Source organism: Dipodomys ordii, unplaced genomic scaffold (assembly GCF_000151885.1).
Source record: "Dipodomys ordii isolate 6190 unplaced genomic scaffold, Dord_2.0 Scaffold130, whole genome shotgun sequence".
Taxonomy (NCBI): Eukaryota; Metazoa; Chordata; class Mammalia; order Rodentia; family Heteromyidae; genus Dipodomys; species Dipodomys ordii.
In genome coordinates, this window is record NW_012267346.1 from 6077694 (window position 1) to 6095528 (window position 17835).

General features: G+C 45.6%; 1 protein-coding gene across 2 annotated transcripts in view; it reads right to left on the reverse strand.

The window, feature by feature from the left end:
• Positions 1-7439: 7439 nt before the first annotated feature.
• Phactr1 (phosphatase and actin regulator 1) overlaps positions 7440-17835 on the reverse strand; it is a 437712-nt gene continuing 427316 nt past the window's right edge. For both annotated transcript variants that reach the window (XM_013030446.1, XM_013030448.1), the window contains 3 exons: positions 12813-12953; positions 11485-11561; positions 7440-10696 (listed from right to left, as the gene is read on the reverse strand). In XM_013030446.1, coding sequence (XP_012885900.1) covers positions 10681-10696; positions 11485-11561; positions 12813-12953 — 234 coding nt within the window. In that variant the 3' untranslated portion in view covers positions 7440-10680. The remainder of the gene's footprint in view (positions 10697-11484; positions 11562-12812; positions 12954-17835) is intronic.

Genomic DNA, 17835 nt, shown 5'->3' on the forward strand with positions numbered 1-17835 from the left:
TTCCCCCCACCCTGCCCCTCTGTGGGGCAAACCAGTTCAGAGAGGCAGTGCCTGCCTAGACCCTTATTTGAGCACATTGTCCTCATCTATAAACCAGGATGCAGGATGTAGACTGCTTCCAGAAGAGGCAGTGTAGGGGAAGAGGCCTACTGCTGGGGCTGTAAGACCCCACACTGAAACAGGGGTCTCTGACGTGACGATGCACAGTTGACCTCAGAACCTTGTCACTATAAATTTTGTCAATATATATAGGAAGGGTTGGAACTCTGCATTTCAAACAAGCCTCCTGATTATGCTGTCGCTGCTGGACCTTTGGGACCATAGTGTGTCATGTGGATTTTACCTAATACAAGATTTAACCTGATTCCTAAGGAAATCAATATGATGGGTCATCGGGGGTGGGGGTGGGGGAGAGGGATGACATCATGGGCATGATGGCTCAGTAAGCCCAGCATCACAGCTTCCACTGTGTCCAGAAAAGATGGAGTTTGGGACCCCTGCTCATGTTGATGTCCTATGAGTTGAGGGAGTCAGGGAGGACGAGCTTTCAGTGTGACCTTGGGAAACCTGGGTCTACAATTCCTGAACCCAGCATGAAGGCCTGGAAAGGGGCGCTCCCCGCACGGCTTTGCTGCTGAGCCTTGTCATTGGCACTGAGCTCTCTCCTAATGATCAGAGCCCAGAGTAACCTATGTCCAACCATGATGGAATTATCCACAGCTTGTCTATCCAAACCTAACATTTCTCTCAATCATCCTCCAAACCCAGTGCAACCAAACCTGGCCTTTCTTTCCAATGCACACCATCACACACACGTATCTCTAGGGTGTTCCTAAAGTACAAACTCCACACCTGTACATTGAATAACAAATAGCAAGAACTGCACTTACCCTTCAGGGGCAGAGGTGCGGCCATAGACCAGGAACACATGGTGCTATTTTACCCTCTCTGTGCTTGTCCAGATGGCTCTGGTGCTATGTGGTCTCCAGACATCTGCATTTCCTTATGGTCACCTGGTCCTTTTAAAATTTGTTATGATTGAAATGAGAACCTGTGCAACTCCACAGATTGCACACCACCCATTTCTCTGTGCATATTTCCTGGCCTTCCTTTTTTTTTTTTAAGTCAGTCAGGGGGTCTGGGCGCTGTCCCTCAGCTCTTCAGCTCAAGGCTAGCACTTTACCACTTGAGCCACAGTGCCACTTCTGTTTTTCTGGTGGTTTATTGGAGATAAGAGTCTCATGGACTTTCCTGACTGGGCTGGCTTTGAACCGTGATCCTCGAATCTCAGCCTCCTGAGTAGCTAGGATTATAGGCGTGAGCCATGACACCCGGCCTGATTTTCTTTTTAATGGAAAAGAATAGGGGTGTGTGGTAGGGGCACAGGAGATAAAAGGCAACCAGGATAAAAGGGTCTGTGTCTCTGCACACTCCTACCCCAGGTTCCCTTCTTTAGAGCCAACTTTCGTGAGTTTAAGTAAGCACTGCTATTTTGTGGGCTTTTCTAGAATGAAAGATAGGGTTCTTCCTGTTCACCCTGAGCTGATGTCACAGAGCCAGATAGATTCAAGGAAAATCTGATAGAAGCTAAACTACAACAAGGAACTCTTGTCACAGCAAATTGTGTGTAGAGCAGCAGGGTGAGGCCATACACTGGGGCTGACAGAGGTGACAGCTGGCTTGGAAAGTGTCCCTAGAGTCCCAGCAACAATCAGCACACAGAGGAACAGGGCCAGCTCTTGTCAGTGGGTATTCGTGCTATTTGAACCCCTGAGCCTTGTAGAGAGCAGGCACACTGGGGCTTTGTGAGCTCTGAGCATCACAGGGGGCGGGGGGAGTCCAGATGTGAGCAGAGAGGCCCAGATGTGATCTCACAGCCGACATAGCTGTCAGTCCCAGGGTGCGGGAGACTGGCCTTAGGGCTCTGGAGTGGGACCAAAGATGTACTGTTATTTGTTCCTTGGTGGGGACTCTCTGAAACAAAACGTGCAAGCAATGCACACAGCGTTTCCATTAGTGTGGCTGTGGAGCTGGTCATGTCTTTCTCCAGCTGGGGGTTTGAAAAACACAGGTCTCACAGCGACCTGAGGCCCACTCTGGACAAGATGTTACTGATGATGTCCCACTCCATGGTCACTAAAGAACAGACCAGCATGTTCCTTCCTCCTGTCACCATTTTCTGTTGTTGTTGTTATTATTGTTTTCTTTTCTTTTTTTCTTTTTTGCCATGAGCCGTAGCGGAAATGTCCGGCGCTTCTGTGGTGCTGAGGAATCCAACCCAGGGCCTCATGCATGCAAAGCAAGCACTCTACCCCTGAGCCTTGTTGTTGTTGTTGATAATGGTGGTAGTGGTATTGATGCAGATCCTGGGGCTTGCCCTAAGGATTTGGGAGCTGTCCTTCAGCTTCACTCAAGGCTGGTGCTCTAGCCCTTGAGCCACAGTTCCACTTCCAGATTTTTGGGTGGTTTAATTGAAGAGTCTCAGACTTTCCTGCTTGGGCTGGCTTTGAATTGGGATCCTCAGATCTCAGCCTCCTTGGTAGCTCTGATTATAGGCCTAAGCCACCATTACCCACCTTCTATTTTTTTTTTCTATTTTTAAAGAGACATAGCAAGAATGATAACCACCATGCAAGAAACACCATGGCTCACAGACCAAATAACCTATGAGGAATGAATTTATCCCAAATGAGGAAAGAATTAGAGTCTGGAACTCCAGTTCAGTCTAGGATAGACCTAGACTGGTTGTCATAGACTGGAAGAAGGATTAGCAGTTATTACATTTCCAAGTAATAACCACAGAACAAATTCATCAATTGAACAAGGCCTGTTTGCCTTAATCTAGGGCAGTGCTTCCCTGGAAATACTGGGTGAGCATGGCTTTCCAGGATGAAATATGGAAAACATTGATTAAGGTCTTAACTCCTCCCCGCCTTTTTTAAATTACAAAGTAGCTTCAAGGAAGGAGTTGGATGCTTATCTACAATTGATCAAATACCCAATGCATGCTTTTCTGTCATGAGGCAGTTTGTCATTTTTCCTTGCCTTTGCTGTGACTTTAGGTGGGGCCCACACAGCTCTAGGGCCTTGATCAAGATTATTTCCCTTGCGGGAAGTCATAAACACTAGCTGTCAAGTGACTGTCATTTGCCCGTTGGAGGGCCCCACTGGTGGGAACTTCAGTCTCACCACAGAAGGGGTAGTCTGTGGAGAGCTGGAGAGCTGTGGCGATCTTTCCTGGTCCCTGGCTCTCCAATATGAGGGTAAGGTCATCATTTGAGACAGGCAATAGGGATAAGTAGATGGACAGTGGAAACTCAGAGGTAAAGCAGTACATACACTGGCTGAGTGGAGAGGCTGAGGGCTGCTCTAGTCTCAAGTAGGCTTGTGGTAGAAGCCATTCTGCTGTTCAACAATCTGCATATTGGCTCACATGGTTGTACGGGCCTGTGTTGTCATGAGCAAGGTGTTTCAGGTGAAGTGGAAGAACATGTCAAAACTGTTCAGTGATCAGGCACTGGTGATGTTCATGCCTGGATTCCTCGCTACTCAGGAAGCTGAGATTTGAGGAGATATGTTCAAAATCAGCCTGGGCAAATGAATCAGAAAGACTCTTATGGCCAATTCGCCAGCCCAAACCCTGAAGTAGAGGTGTGGCTCAAGTGGTAGAGTGTCAGTCTTGATAAAAAAAAAAAAAGCCAAGCAAGAACTCAAAGCCCTGAGTCCAAGCCCCAGCACTCACATACACAGACTCACTAAACACACACCTAAAAACCCAAAATCAACCAACTACAACAAAAAATGGTTCAGTGCACTCACAGTGCCTGTGAGTGGAAGCTACTAGTACTGGCCCTGGTAACAATCAAGAGACCAAGCAGCCAGTATTAGAAATGAGGTGCCCTGTGCCAGAGGGGAAGCCATTGTCCATACTTTGGAGGGGTGTGGCTGATGAGCTCCCTGGCTCATTAGAGTTCCAAGATCAATTAAGTGAGGCCCCTGTTGGACAGCTTGAGGGGCACTTGGGTGTTCATTCCTGGAAGGTCTTTGCTGAACCCCTGGTTGCCCCCAAGGTGGCCCCATAGTATTGCTGTATCAATACATGCCAGAAATGCCTTCATGGACACTCAGCCGTGGACAGGGATCACACTGTTCACCAGAGAGGTCACACTGCAAGCAAGGTCACACTGGGCTTTTGTTAGTGGGGGGGGACTGGGGTGGGGAGGGAGCTGATGAAGACACCAGGCAAGGGAGTGAAATGAGCATGTCTGGGCTTGAACAGCCACAGGCCAGGAGCCTGGGCTCCGTCCCTAGGTGGGAGACAAGGGTCTTGATGACAAAAGCAGCAAAACTGTCAAGGGTGGAGTCTCTGCAGAACTGTCAGGTGTCCCTGTTTAGCTGGAAGTGGCGAGAGAAGGTGGCTTCAGGTGGTAGCATTTACTGGGAAGGAAAGGAGGACTGGGACAGGTGGGGAGGCAGGGCTTGGAAATAGGAAAACAAGTCTGAGAGTCTTGGAGGCGCTGATGGGATGTGGATGTCAATCAAGCAAATGAATAAATGTGTAGTAGGGTCTGTGTCTCTCTCTCACACACAGACACACACTGTTTCAGGCACCTTGTACATACTGCTGTCCTTCATCCTAACAGCTCCATAAAGCCAGTGCTTTTATTACCATTTTGCCCACGAGACAGCAGAGACCCATCAAGAGTAAATGATTTGCCTCATGTGACCCAGCTAGGCAGGGCCTGGGTTTGACCTCAAAGCCCTCTGATCTTGAGATCTGTGCTGCTTTGTAACATGGAGAGATCTTGGTCTGGAGCTCAAGTTAGAACCTGTGCTACTGCTGTACAGGGGGACATCTGCAGCCACAGTGTGGGAGACTGAGGCAGCAGGTATTGATCCTTTGGATGAATGAACATTTAGGCTGAAGTAACCACATTGGTCAGGTACCCTCAGATAGGGCCCCATGGAGGACAACACATTCAGCAAAGCTCCTGAGCCCCTGTAGGCAACTCAACTAAGGGATGGGGGGCAGAAGGCTGTCGGCTTATCTGATGCATGGTGGCTTTAGGATCTCTCATGTGGGTACAGAGAGGTAGCTGTGTCTCAGGAGACACTGTGCTAGGCCAGTTCTTGGCATTGAAGGACAGCAGGCTGTTGTCACCGACACTTGCTGATGACCTGAATGACAGAACTCTAAACTGCTCCCCAACAAGACTTAATTCAAGCTTCCTTCCTTCACGGCTTCTAAAATGCCCATATCCCTGGAGCTGACAAGCCAAAGGATGAACACGTAACTCAACGGTCCTATTTTCTAAATGAGAAAACTGAGGCCTGAAGCAGTTGACATGGCCTACATTGTCCAATTGGTTGCAGTAGCTGAACCATCACTGCTATCACCAGAGGCTGTAAACACTGCGAAGATACACGCCAGGAGTCTCTGCTTGCTTGGGGAGAATGTGTAGCCATGACCTGAAGTTCGCTCCTTCCCAGCCATTTTTATTTTTTCTGTCTTGCCAGGCAGAAACTATGTGTGGCTTCTCAATGCCCGTTCCTCTCCCTGTTGCCCCCTACCCCTTTCATGAACCTGGAAACCTGTAGTCTGGTTCTACACATTAGAATTTTGAAAAGCCAGGGAGCTTCGGGAAGAAAGGGCTGGATGAGGGAGACAAACTTGCAGATCGGAAACTGAAACCCGTGTGTAAAGCACTTACCATGTCTGCTGCCAACACTGCTTCCGGAGCAATACAGCCCAACCACTTGGATGCAAAATCTGGAGGACTGAGGAAGCTAGCAGGGTTTTCTCAGCAAAGACTAAGGCCTTACATGTGGGCCATTCGAGGTCCCTGGTAAGGGAAAAGAGGATCCCTTTCAACTGTTCTTCCAGGCTGGAACCACCCAGAAGGGTGATTTCCAACCCATTGCAGCTGGTCCAGCCTGAAGGAAGGGCTTGTTAGCCACAAAGACTCTAGCCCGGCCCCACCCAGATCTGCTAGGTGGGTGCCTACTCATTAACAAAGTCCACAGGTGTTTCCTGGGCAAGTGTGAGTTCAGTGAGCAGCCCCTCACTAGGCCCCTCCACCCAGGGAAAGTGTCCTCTACATTTTTGTGGCCCAGTGATTTTTTAGTTAGTAACTAGATTATGCAAGAAAGTGTTTTCTGGTCCTGGGGCTTAAACTCAGCACCTGAGTGCTGTCCCTGAGCTTTTTTTGCTCAAGGCTAGCACTCCACCAGTTGAGCTACATACAGCTCTACTTCTGGCTTTTTAGTGGTTAATTGGGGATAAGTGTCTCATGGACTTTCCTGCCCAGGCTGGCTTTGAACTATGATCCTTAGATCTTGGCCTCCTAAGGAGCTAGGATTACAAGCATGACACTTGTGCCTGGCTGAAAGGTGTTTTTTGTTTGTTTTCTAATAGGACAAATACTGAGTCTTCTCAAGATGTGAGGAAATTGCCTTCTCCAGATGTGGGCGGATTGTCTGTTTTTGAGGGTCTGCCCATGGCCAATACCAATATCTGTGATTGTTCCAGTCCTTTATATAAAATGACAATCTATTTGCCCAGGACCTGCTCACATCCTCCTGTATACTTTAATCCATGTCTATATTACAATTTTCAATGCAGTGGAAATTCTGGGTCAATAATTGTTATACTATATAATGCAGGGAGCAGAGATGAAAAGTCCACTATATGCTAAGAAGTAAAGCTATCTTGGGCATCTCTTTAGGGCCAGGTAAAGAACCCCCAGGTATTCATTGTGACTTTAGACCAATACTTAATATCAATGAAACGAAACGACCCTGAGTGATTTAACAAAAGTTTCATTATATAGTCACTATGCCAGAAAGGCAGTGTGTGTGGGGTGGGGGTGGGGTGGGGGAGGGGTACTGGGGCTTGAACTCAGGGCTTGGGAACTGTCTCTCAGCACTCTAGCACTTGAACCACACTGCCACTTCTGGCTTTTTGCTAGTTAAATGGCGATAAGAGTCTCATGGACTTTCCTGTCTGGGCTGGCTTCTAACCAGGATCCTCAGATCTCAGCCTCCAAAGTAGCTAGGATTACAGATGTGAGCCACTAGCACCCAGCTGGGCAGAACATTATAGGTATCCTGAAAGTTAAGAAAGTCCTAAAATACAAAAGCCTTGAAGAAAGTTAATCTATGTGCAACAATACTTCCTCCTATTACTAGGTACAGGAGCCTGCCCTGTATCATCACTGACTAGTATTATTTTGCTGATCAGATGAACTTTATCCTTCTTGGAGCCCCTTTTCCACCCCAACTAAGTATTCTTTTCTCCTTTCCTTTCCTTTATTTTCCTTTCCTTTCCTTTCCCTTCCTTCCTTCCCTTCCTCCCTTCCCTTCCCTTCCTTCCTTCCTTCCTTCCTTCCTTCCTTTTGGTAGATCTGCGGGTAATAAAACACACAGTAGTCAATTTTTTTTTGATTTTTTGGTTTGTTTTTAAAGAAACTGCATACATCATCAGACAAACAATAATTTAAATACCATGCAGTTTCTGTATGTACAAAACCTAGGCCATAGAGATCCAGTTTAATTCATACACCATCTTCCTCACACAGCTGTCATCTGTGGAACAAGAACCCGGAAGAGTACGGACTGACGCTCACCACACGCACTCACTCCTATACAAAGACGAACTATGTACAGACACCGGAGAGCAACTGCGAAGAGCCGCCGGCTTGGGGATCACCAGACAAATGGGAAGAAAACGTTGCCGGAAGTGACCTTTGCCCACTGGCTGTGCAAGGAAGGCGTGTGTGACAGCCTGAAATTCCACACCACAATGTTCAATCAGCAAATATAAATACAGGTTCAGAAGCGGGAGAAAAATAAACTCAGAGCTTCTTATCACAATGGACCATCTCCTTGTTTGGTTTTCTCGCATCTGACAGAAAGGCTAAAGTTTTCCATCTTTTACAGGGCTTTGAGGGCCTTTGGGGGAAGAAAGAATATGAAGGTTGAGCAGAAATTTCACAAAAGCAAATCAGCCAGAGCCTCTAGTCAAGGCTGGGGTTTGAGGTGGGGTTTGGCACAAAGTCTGATTATGAGGGGGAACTGATGTGAATTCAAATGACAGCGCACTCCACTGGGCATGGAGACCCTCAAGTATACTGTCCTCAGAACTGCACATGTTTCAGGAAAGGGGTGTGTGTATGTGAAGCTGTCTAGCCCACCTCTTTTCCTTCCCCACTTAAGTCAAATCGTCATTTGGGGAAGTAACACAAGTTGCTTCAGTAACGATATGGGGGGGGGGGGAAAGAAATATGGATAGATCATCCTAAAAGACCTTAAGGTTTTTAGAAAGAGACAGCAGAGGGCCCTGTCCTGCAGGCTGCTGAGCTGGGTAAAGCCACTTAACTTGGGTTTGTCATAGCTGATGCTGAAGGTCAATGACCTTTCAGGAGTATGGAAAGTGCACCCTTAACTCTGAGACAATGACTTCCACAAAGGGTGTCCTTGTAGCAGGAAGAGAAGTGGGGCCTGTTCACTTTCTCCCGTGCAGAGAAGGGACTGTTGTCTCAGGGCACTTGGAAGGGCAACCTGGCCTGTGGGCTGACTACAGGGATGTCAGTTTGGGCCTTCTGTTCCCAGGGGGAAGGCCCAAGAATCCAGGCCAGTAGAGAAACCCTGAGCCTTCCTGGGAGGAGTCAATGGAATGAGGTTCCTAGGACTCACTCCTGGCTGGGGAAGGCCCGGAGGTCAGGCCAGGGTGCTGTGTGCTTCCTAAAGCACAGCTGCTGGTTAGAGGAAGTGCCGACCTCAGGCCACAGCCAGGCAGGCAACTGGGCCTGCCCACAGCACATGCCTGCCTGCTTTAGAGAAGTTCAATGAAAGAGCCCTGCGGTCTGGTCCTACCGTTTGCACATTCAAATGTCAGTAAGCCTTTCCAGAAGACTGTGTTGACAGCCATGAAGACTGTGTTTATAGCCACGTTAAAATCTCAACCACATTTTCCCTGAATACCTCTCCCAACTGCAGGAATTATTCAAATTCAACATTCAAATAATAATGAAAAGATCTAGTGATAGTGGTGTCCTTGGGCTAGACAGAGCCGTGCGCTGCCTGTGGAGATATCCTGAGCTCCCCCTCACCGTATCTCTCTTACCATGGAGAAATTAATGCCTGCAAAGAGATCCATGGCCTCATGGATGAGTTTCACATACTAAAAGTAACTAGGTTTCCACACAGTTGATGGTGGGGCCTTGATTCTTTTAGGGATAGCCAGGCTGGCATCTTTCTAAACCCGGGGCATGTGTCGTATAGAGAGAGCTATCACCAAGAAGGACTGTGGTGGTCCTGAAGCTAGGCACACCACCGATGGTTCAGAAGAGCTCTGGTAAGGAAAATAACGCCCCTGTGGCAAGCCTCATTAGCATACTTGTTAGAGTTTGGACAACCAAACTATATATATATATATGCCCTGGTCAACAGAGCTTGCCTTCCTGGGGTCCCAGTACACAGGACTATTGGAGGCACATCTCCAGCCTCTTACCATCAGCAGAGAGGAAGGATTCTCTCTGGATCGGTGGAGCAGGGAGGTGCTCTGTGGTTTGGCATGGCTAGCCCATACTCAGCTCTGGACATCTCCATGGAAATGCATCAGACAGAGAAAAGAGAATTAGAAGGCCATGGAGAGGTGCTGGGGTTCCAGTCCCTCAGGGGCTGGAGAGCCAGTCTTATAGGCATGGCTTCTGGTCCCCATGCCTGATCCTAAAATCAGAAGCTGTTTATTTCCAGGCCACATCATCTTAGTAGACCCTAGGGGGCATAGAGCAGCTGAAGGATACCAGCCAGAGTTTCTGACCCTGACAGGCTCCTCGTGTTCATACAAGTGAACGCCATGTTTTTGATGGTGTTCATCTGTGTGGATCACCTCTGACATTAGGCTTCCTGAACGTGAGCGGGTCAATTAGTTTGAACTGATTAGCTAACAACTCTCCTTTTCTATCCCGGAGCATCTGAGCAGGCATCTCAGCTCAGGATAGGGGGCAGCCTGGAGCTCAGCACCAGCTTTCCCCATCTACTTCACACATGCTCAGGACCAACAGGCTAGAACACAGACTCTCCCAGGAACAAACTGAAGAGAAAGGATAAGCGTGACCCAGAACGACTCCCTCCTTCCTCCTATCCTCTTCCTTCTCCTCAGGGATTCCCCAGGACGGGTGCCACATCTGGAGCCAGTGCATCTGGCCAAATCTAGAAGGCCAACTTTGTACAGTCACTCCCACACTAGGCCACATCTCCCACATCCTTGGACTCAGCTCATAGTCCCTTGTGAGGAAGGAATTCATGGCAGACTAAACCAACGCGGTGCCTGCCGGGCCTGGATGGAGAGGGTGAGGACCACTCCACCTCTGCGAGGTCTTCAGTCTGGGCTCTGCTGGCTGCTTGGGACCCATTTCAGTACTGGAAGTAGAGCCTGCAGTTCTGATGGAGCATCGGTCACCATCACGATGTTGTCACACATAGAATCCTGATTGTTTCCTTTTATTTTGCTGCTGCTTCTTTTTCTTCTCTTTCTCTCTCTCTCTCTCTTTTTTTTAAAAAAAAGGCAGTTCAAAAGATTTACATCTTAATGGGGAAGTGAATAAATACCAGCACTTATGGTTCTTATAAATTTATGTTTTGAAGACAGCAGAGTACTCAAGAGCAATTCCACTGTTAAGGTCGGTGAAACCTAGGAAAACAAATAACTTCATCAAAGACCAAGGCATTGGATTTGGCAAGACCACTTCCTATGTTTGTGATAGTGATTGGAGGAGGTATAACCCTCCCACGTAAGACAGCTCCACACAGGAACACACCCGAGTACTTGAGTTCTACCAAATTCCACTCTAGTTTTAGGACAGTTTTAATCTGGAGTTCCTAGGGACTAAACCAGGCAGTTCTGGTGGGCTGGGTCCATCCATGGGCCTGGTTCTAGTAGCAGGATGGAGGAGGAGCCTGGACCATTTTCCCTATATGTTTACCAAAGGAGAGTAAGTAGAAGAATGAGGGCAATCACTTACTGGCTAACCAGCCATCTAACCTTTAATAAGCCCTTTAGTGGTCCCCTTCCTCAAATGTCATCACCCAGCACTGTCTTAGAGAATGGCAGAGAATAACAGACGTGAGCTCACTCTGGAAATTCTATGTGGCTTTGGCCTCTGCCAACTGGGATCCACTTTGCTTTCCACTTTAAGTTTTCATAAAAGTTCACTTCTGGTTTATTGGTAGTATGGTGCTTTTACATTTTTCATTTGAATGAATTTAAAAAGTGAAGTTTCAGAAGGCTTTATTTATTTTTTTTTAAAGACCAGGCCTTCAGGCTTCCTCATCTTACTTTGAGTAAATGTGGAAATTCATGTTGACTTTTCCTTTATCTTTCCTCCTTGATACCAGCCAAATTACTTGTGACCCACAGGAAATGCTTACTGCCATTGGATGGAAGGGAGGAACCCCAGCTAATCCCCCCTGGATACTAACCTTGTTAAGTGTCTACTCAACTCATGAACTTCCATCTCCGTGCTTTTAAATTCATTGAGCTCCTTCCGAATGGCAGCCTGGAATGAAGAGCTTGTCAGCACACAGTTTAACATATCTAATGTGGATTTTTTTCTTCTTTTTACATTGAGAATTCCTTTTATTGAGAAAGGAAAACAATCACCTAGACTGTCCTCTGGAACCTCCTACGATTCCTCTTCTTAGGGGAAATTGATGAGTACTTAATACAGCAAGTGATGCTTGTTGATGTGACTATGATTTGTTTTCCATTTCTCCCATTAGGACAAGAATAGCAAACACAGTGGCTTTAGCTTCTTTCAATTCTGTGCCTCCTTCACTGGATACACTCACTGGAGGACCGTGACCTTGTCACAGTCTGTGATAAGCCTGGAGCCTCATTTCTAAGGATCAGCCTGGAGTTTCATACCCTTAAACTGTCCAGTGCTTGCAAAAGCACTATCTTGCTTCTTTGGGAATAGCCTCCCAAGCTATGGCTTAAATGAAAAGTTCATGTGTTAGAACTTTAATGCTCAGTGCATGGTATTGAGAGGTAGTGAGGCCTTTAAGAGACATCAAGAAAGATTAATGTTTTTCTCAAGGGAGTGAATCAGTTACAGCAAGAGAGGGCTGCTAAAAATATAAAGCAAGACTTTTTTTTTTAATCTTTTCTTTCTTTTTCCTTCCTTCCTTCCTTCCTTCCTTCCTTCCTCTATGTGTGGGCTGGTACTGGGCCTTGAACCTGGGGTCTGGGTACTGTCCCTAGGCTTTTGTACTCAGGTTGCTGCTCTACTACTTTACCTACTTCTGGCTTTTTGGTGGTTAATTGGAGATGAGAGTCTCACAGACTATTCTGCCTAAGCTGGCTTTGAACCCCAATTCTCAGATTTCAGCCTACTGAGTAGTCAGGATTACAAGCCACTGGCACCTAGCAACTGCTTCTGTTCTATTATGAAACACCTTGACAAGGCCCTCACCAGATCCCTGAACTTGGGACTTCCTGGCCTCTAGTAACAGTGAGACTTTAAAAACTTCTTTCCTTATAAAATTACCCCATCTCAGGCACTGGTCTGTCTTATGCGTTGTCCAAGTGGTGAAGAATACCAGCAGTGACCTTCCTGCTGATCACGGAGGGGAGGGGGTGGGGAGAAGGAGCACTATTAGGAATGAATAGCACTATTAGGATGGAGTTCTGAGCACCCACCATAGAGGCAGGCGGTGGCCTGGCTGTTGGTCTCTTTTCAGGCTTGCCAGCAGCACATGGAAGTCTCCCACCACAACCCTCCCCATTTTTCCTTGTGCCCTTTGCATACTTTATCAGCAGCGGTGAGGCGGGTCCACGGCTTGTCTGCCCTGCGGTCATAGTCCTGAGCATCGGCCACCTCCACGTAGTCACTGAAGCGGATGAGGATCTTCCTTTCCCGAAGTTCTTCCACTGTGGGCCTTTGACTGAGCTGCATAGAGGGATGAGAGAAGAGTCAACCAAAGCAGTTTCACCCATAAGGTCTGTTCATGAAATTGCAGGCATTGGAAAATGAGCTCCAGAAGGGCAACAGGCAGGGCACGTGGCAAAGGCAGAGCAGGGGTCTGGTGTGGGGCAGATCCTGGGTTCCCAACTTCTGAAGCTACTTCTGACCTATGATGATACAACACGTTTCAACCAATGTTATTTTATTTTTTTAATTTTTTTATTGTAAAGATACTATACAGAGGGTTACAGTTACATGAGTGAGGTAATGAGTACATTTCCTCTTGAACATTGTTACCCCCCCCCATTGTTTTCCCCCTACCATCCCCTCCTTCCCTTCCCCGAGGTTCTTTTTTTTTTTTTTTTTGATTGTGATTAAGTGATTACATAATTTCCGGAAATTCACAGTATTGTGGAATAATGATGCTCATTTAAAGTCACAAGTTCATTCTAACTTTCCTGGAGCAAATTGTCTATCACAGTCTGTAATATATAACGGTGCTCACATGTTATATACCATATATGTGATCAGCAGCATGGGGATATTTGGTAGTGGTTCAACCAGATGAGTGGGAGTTCTTTGTTTCTTAAGTCCTGTTAGTTTTGTCATATCACCTAACATTTTGGATTTAGCATCCACTTATCAGGGAGATCATGTACCGTTTGTCTCTTCGCTCTTGGCTTACCTCGCTCAACATGATTCCTTCTAGCTCCATCCATTTCCCTGCAAATGCCATTATTTTGTCATTTCTAATGGCTGCATAATATTCCATTGTGTATAGATACCACAATTTTTGGATCCATTCATCTGTCGTGGGGCATCTGGGTTGTTTCCATATCCTAGCTATTGTGAACAGTGCTGCAATAAACATGGAGGTGCACGTGTCCTTGTATATTGGTTCCTGTTGTTCAGGGTAGATGCCTAGAAGTGGTATGACTGGGACGTAAGGGAGGTCAATCTTTAGCTTTCTAAGGACCCTCCAGACTGCTTTCCAAAGTGGTTGTATAAGTGTACATTCCCACCAGCAGTGTAATAGGGTTCCTCGTTCTCCACATCCCCTCCAGCATTTGTCGTTGGCTGATTTGTGGATGTGGGACATTCTGACTGGGGTAAGGTGGTATCTCAGGGTTGTCTTTATTTGCATTTCCTTCACCACCAGGGATGATGAATATTTCCTCATGTGTTTCTTTGCCATTTTTATTTCTTCATTTGAGAAGTCCCTCTTTAGTTCCCTTGCCCGATGTTATTTTAAAATGAAAATTCCCCCATGTTTAATGCTATATAAAATAAGCAAGTATGTCCAGCTTGTTTTCTGGTTTTTTTTTGGTGCCAGTCCCAGAGCCTGGGCACTGTCCCTGAGCTATTTTGCTCAAGGCTAGCCCTCTACCATTTGAGCCACAGCTCCACTTCTGGTCTTTCGGTGCTTAAGTAAAGATAAAAGAGTCTCATGGACTTTCCTGACAGGTTGGCTTCAAACCATGATCCTCAGATCTTAACTTCTTCTGTAGCTAGGATTACAGCTGCCAGCTTCCCCTGGCTATGTTTTTTTAAATTGTCACACAGCTGCTTGGTGGTGGGTACTGGGACCGGACAGAAGCAGGCCTGCAATGCTGCTTGGCCAGTGGTGGGAAGCTGTGGCGATGTCCACTGGAGACCTCCTATGTGGCGCTGTCCTGCCTGAGGTAGCCATGGCATCAGTGATAGACCTTTCCGGGAAGTCACAGGCTATATGTCTGGTGTTGCTGGAAACAAGAATAGCGGCCATCCAGGCACCAAAATATTCCTCTCAAAAATGTTGCACCCAGGGAGGATTTGTACTATAATTAAACTATATTAAAAGCATTTAATATTTGCCATTTGAACCTTAGATAGAATAGAGTCCTACTCACAATCTCCTTTGTGTTCCTAGCTGGATTTACCCTCAATGCATTGGACAAGCAACATTCCTTTCTGTATGTGCTGACTCCAGGAGGTTTGTTAAGTCCTGACATTTGAGGTTATCTTTCTGGGAATCATGTCCTGGATTTAACGTACAGCCTGTCTCTCGGTGGCAGCGTCTGGAGGGAGTGGAGATTTAGTGTGAGCTCTGGAAGACAGAGACTATTTGTCATGCCTGGACCCTGCCAGGTATTTCAAACCAAGAAGGTACTATACTCAAGTGTCGGGGGAGTGAATGAGAACAGAGCTGACTCTCTCTGGGGTCTCAGGTGGAATGTGAACCCCAACACTAACAAGCAGTCACTAGGAGTCTCCTCCATGAGTGTGGGTTAGCCTGGGATCAGCCCCCAGCCATGTGAAGCTACATCAGCCCTTAGGAAGGAAATCATCTTTGTTTGGTTATCTATCCATCTGTCTGTCTATTGATGGTATTGGGATTTGAACTCAGGGCAGCAAATAATCTTTGTTCAGTACTTGCTTGGTGGTACTGGAGTTTGAACTTAGGGTCTCATGCTTGCTAGATAAGTGTTCTACCAATTGGGCTATGTAATTTTCACCCTTAGGAAATAATTTTTGTGGCCAGCGTTGGGTTTTCTGGAGATGAGACTGAAGAATGGGTAAAGGAAAAGGACTTGTAGCATTTGTATTAGTGTATGGTAGCAATAATATCATGTGTAACAAAAATACTAAAAAAAAAAAGCAAGTTAATTGAGTCCCAAATTCTACTAGTAATACAACCCTGACCAAGTTCATTTCTTTCCCTCCCTCCCTCCCTCCCTTCCTTCATTCTTTCTTCTCTTCTCTTTTTCTTCCCTTCCTCCCTTCTCCTTTCCTGTCTTCTCCTCTCCTCTCCTCCCCGCCCCTCTCCTCTCCTCTTCATCTTCTTCTCCTTCTCCTTTTCCTTCTCCTTTCACTCTTTCATGGTACATACTCTAGTGTTGAGCTACATTTTCATTTCTTTGGAAAGATGTGAAGGGCTGGAAGCTTTTTAGTATAGAATTTTTAGGTTATAGTCAATTTGTCAAAAGAAAATGACAAGTCAGTTGCTATCAGCATCAGCTTCTGGGTTTTATTTTTCCTACTAGTACATTAGAGAACTTTGGACTAAGGATACATAAAATGAAATACAATCAGTCCTGGCATATGGACTTGGTTTGATAAAGTCCAGAGAAAAGAATTTGCTCAGAGCTGGCGTATGATACAGACCTGCTGCCTCTGACAGGTACGACAGCTCTGTGGACACAAACAGATGTGCAAACTGCTTCTCCATTCCCCCAGTCATTCCCTCCTAAACGCTGACCCTTTTCCCTCATGCTCACTATTTTTTAATTTCCCAAGCCAGCACCAGGGCAGGGCAAGTGCTACAATCTCCAGATCCATTTCCCTGGGGGAGGAAGGAGAGCAGGTCTGGGAGAAGGATGCAATTATCTTATCTGCAAAATTTAGGGGCTATTGGGGTTAGCCTTAAGGGATGTGGGTGTGGGAAGCAGCTCTTGGCCACTCCTAAATTATATAATTATAATTAAGTTTCTCTCTGCATGAGCATATAATATTTTTAAGAGATAAGAAGTGAATAACTGTCTAAGCAATTTTTATGGCTATCTTTCAGCAAGCAATCTGAAAATTTGGGAGAATTTTGGAGTCCTAGGCATTCAAAACATATTTAAATCAAGATTTCATCAAGTTCAGAAGAGTGGATGGCTAGGACTCCTTTCTACATCAGAAAGGAGGAGTTTACAATAATCTCTTTTTCATATTCATTAAGGTCATGCTTAAAACAAGCCAATGCATTTCCCCCACCCTTCTCACTCTTCAATGGAATAAATGCATTCCATTGTGTATCCAAAGATCAGGAAGTCTTAAGGATGGAGAAGATGAGATCTTGACAGAGGTTTGATTTAACCAATCAGAATGGTTCACTGAAGTCCTAAAGCTCTCATTCTATTTTCCACAGAGTAATGCCCTGACTGTTTAGCCCCTTGTTTGTCTTCCTTTAATCAATTTGGCTTTTGGTTTGTCCCTGATGTTCAGAGTGCTTTTAGGGAGAGAAAGTGTTAAATATAAATCACTTTCTTAATAAGTGGTACAAAACTTTAGGACCTCTGAATTTCTTCCTTTCCATGCTATTTCTACTGAGGGGGGGGAAATAACCCTACAAATAAAACTTCTTGAGATTAATTTTAATGGATCAGCATCTTTAAGATGGTCACTGTAGGAGGCTGATTGAAGATACTTTAGTCAGACAGAAGATAGTGTCATAGCTGGGTGTCATCAATTAATTAAACTTTTCAACATCATCCGAGAATAGCCTCAAGTTTTATATTCAAGTTTATTATTCAAGAGACCACTCATGTTGCATGAGATCCCTGTGGGGATTTGCATTGCCCAATTATCTATTTGAAAGTTAAAAAATATACAAAAACTCCAGCTTTATGACTATCTATCAAAGTTGTTTTTCAAACACCTTCATTAAATTTATCTGTATTTTTTACTTTTTTTCTCATCTAATCAATCAAACTGGATTTAGCATAATCAAATCAAATAATTTTTAAGTATTAATGAATAGTATCAGGGGAACAAGAAAAAGTCACAGATAATGGTGTTTTATTTGTTTGTTTGGGGGCAATAGTAGGGTTTGAACTTAAGGCTTCATACTTGCTAGGCAGTGAATCTACCATTTCAGTCATTTAAACAGTGCCCTCACTTTGTTATACTTGTACTACTATTTATTATAATTTAATTACTTTTTGCCTTTTGGAGATAAGATGTCATTATTTGCTCAGGTTGTCCTGGAACTCTTAATTCTGCTACCTTGACCTCCCAAGAGCTGGGATTACAGGTACAAACTAATATGCCTGGCTGAACTAGTTTTTATCACAAATTTCTGGTGATCTGATGTGGTAATAGCTTTTGTGTGTGTGTGTGTGTG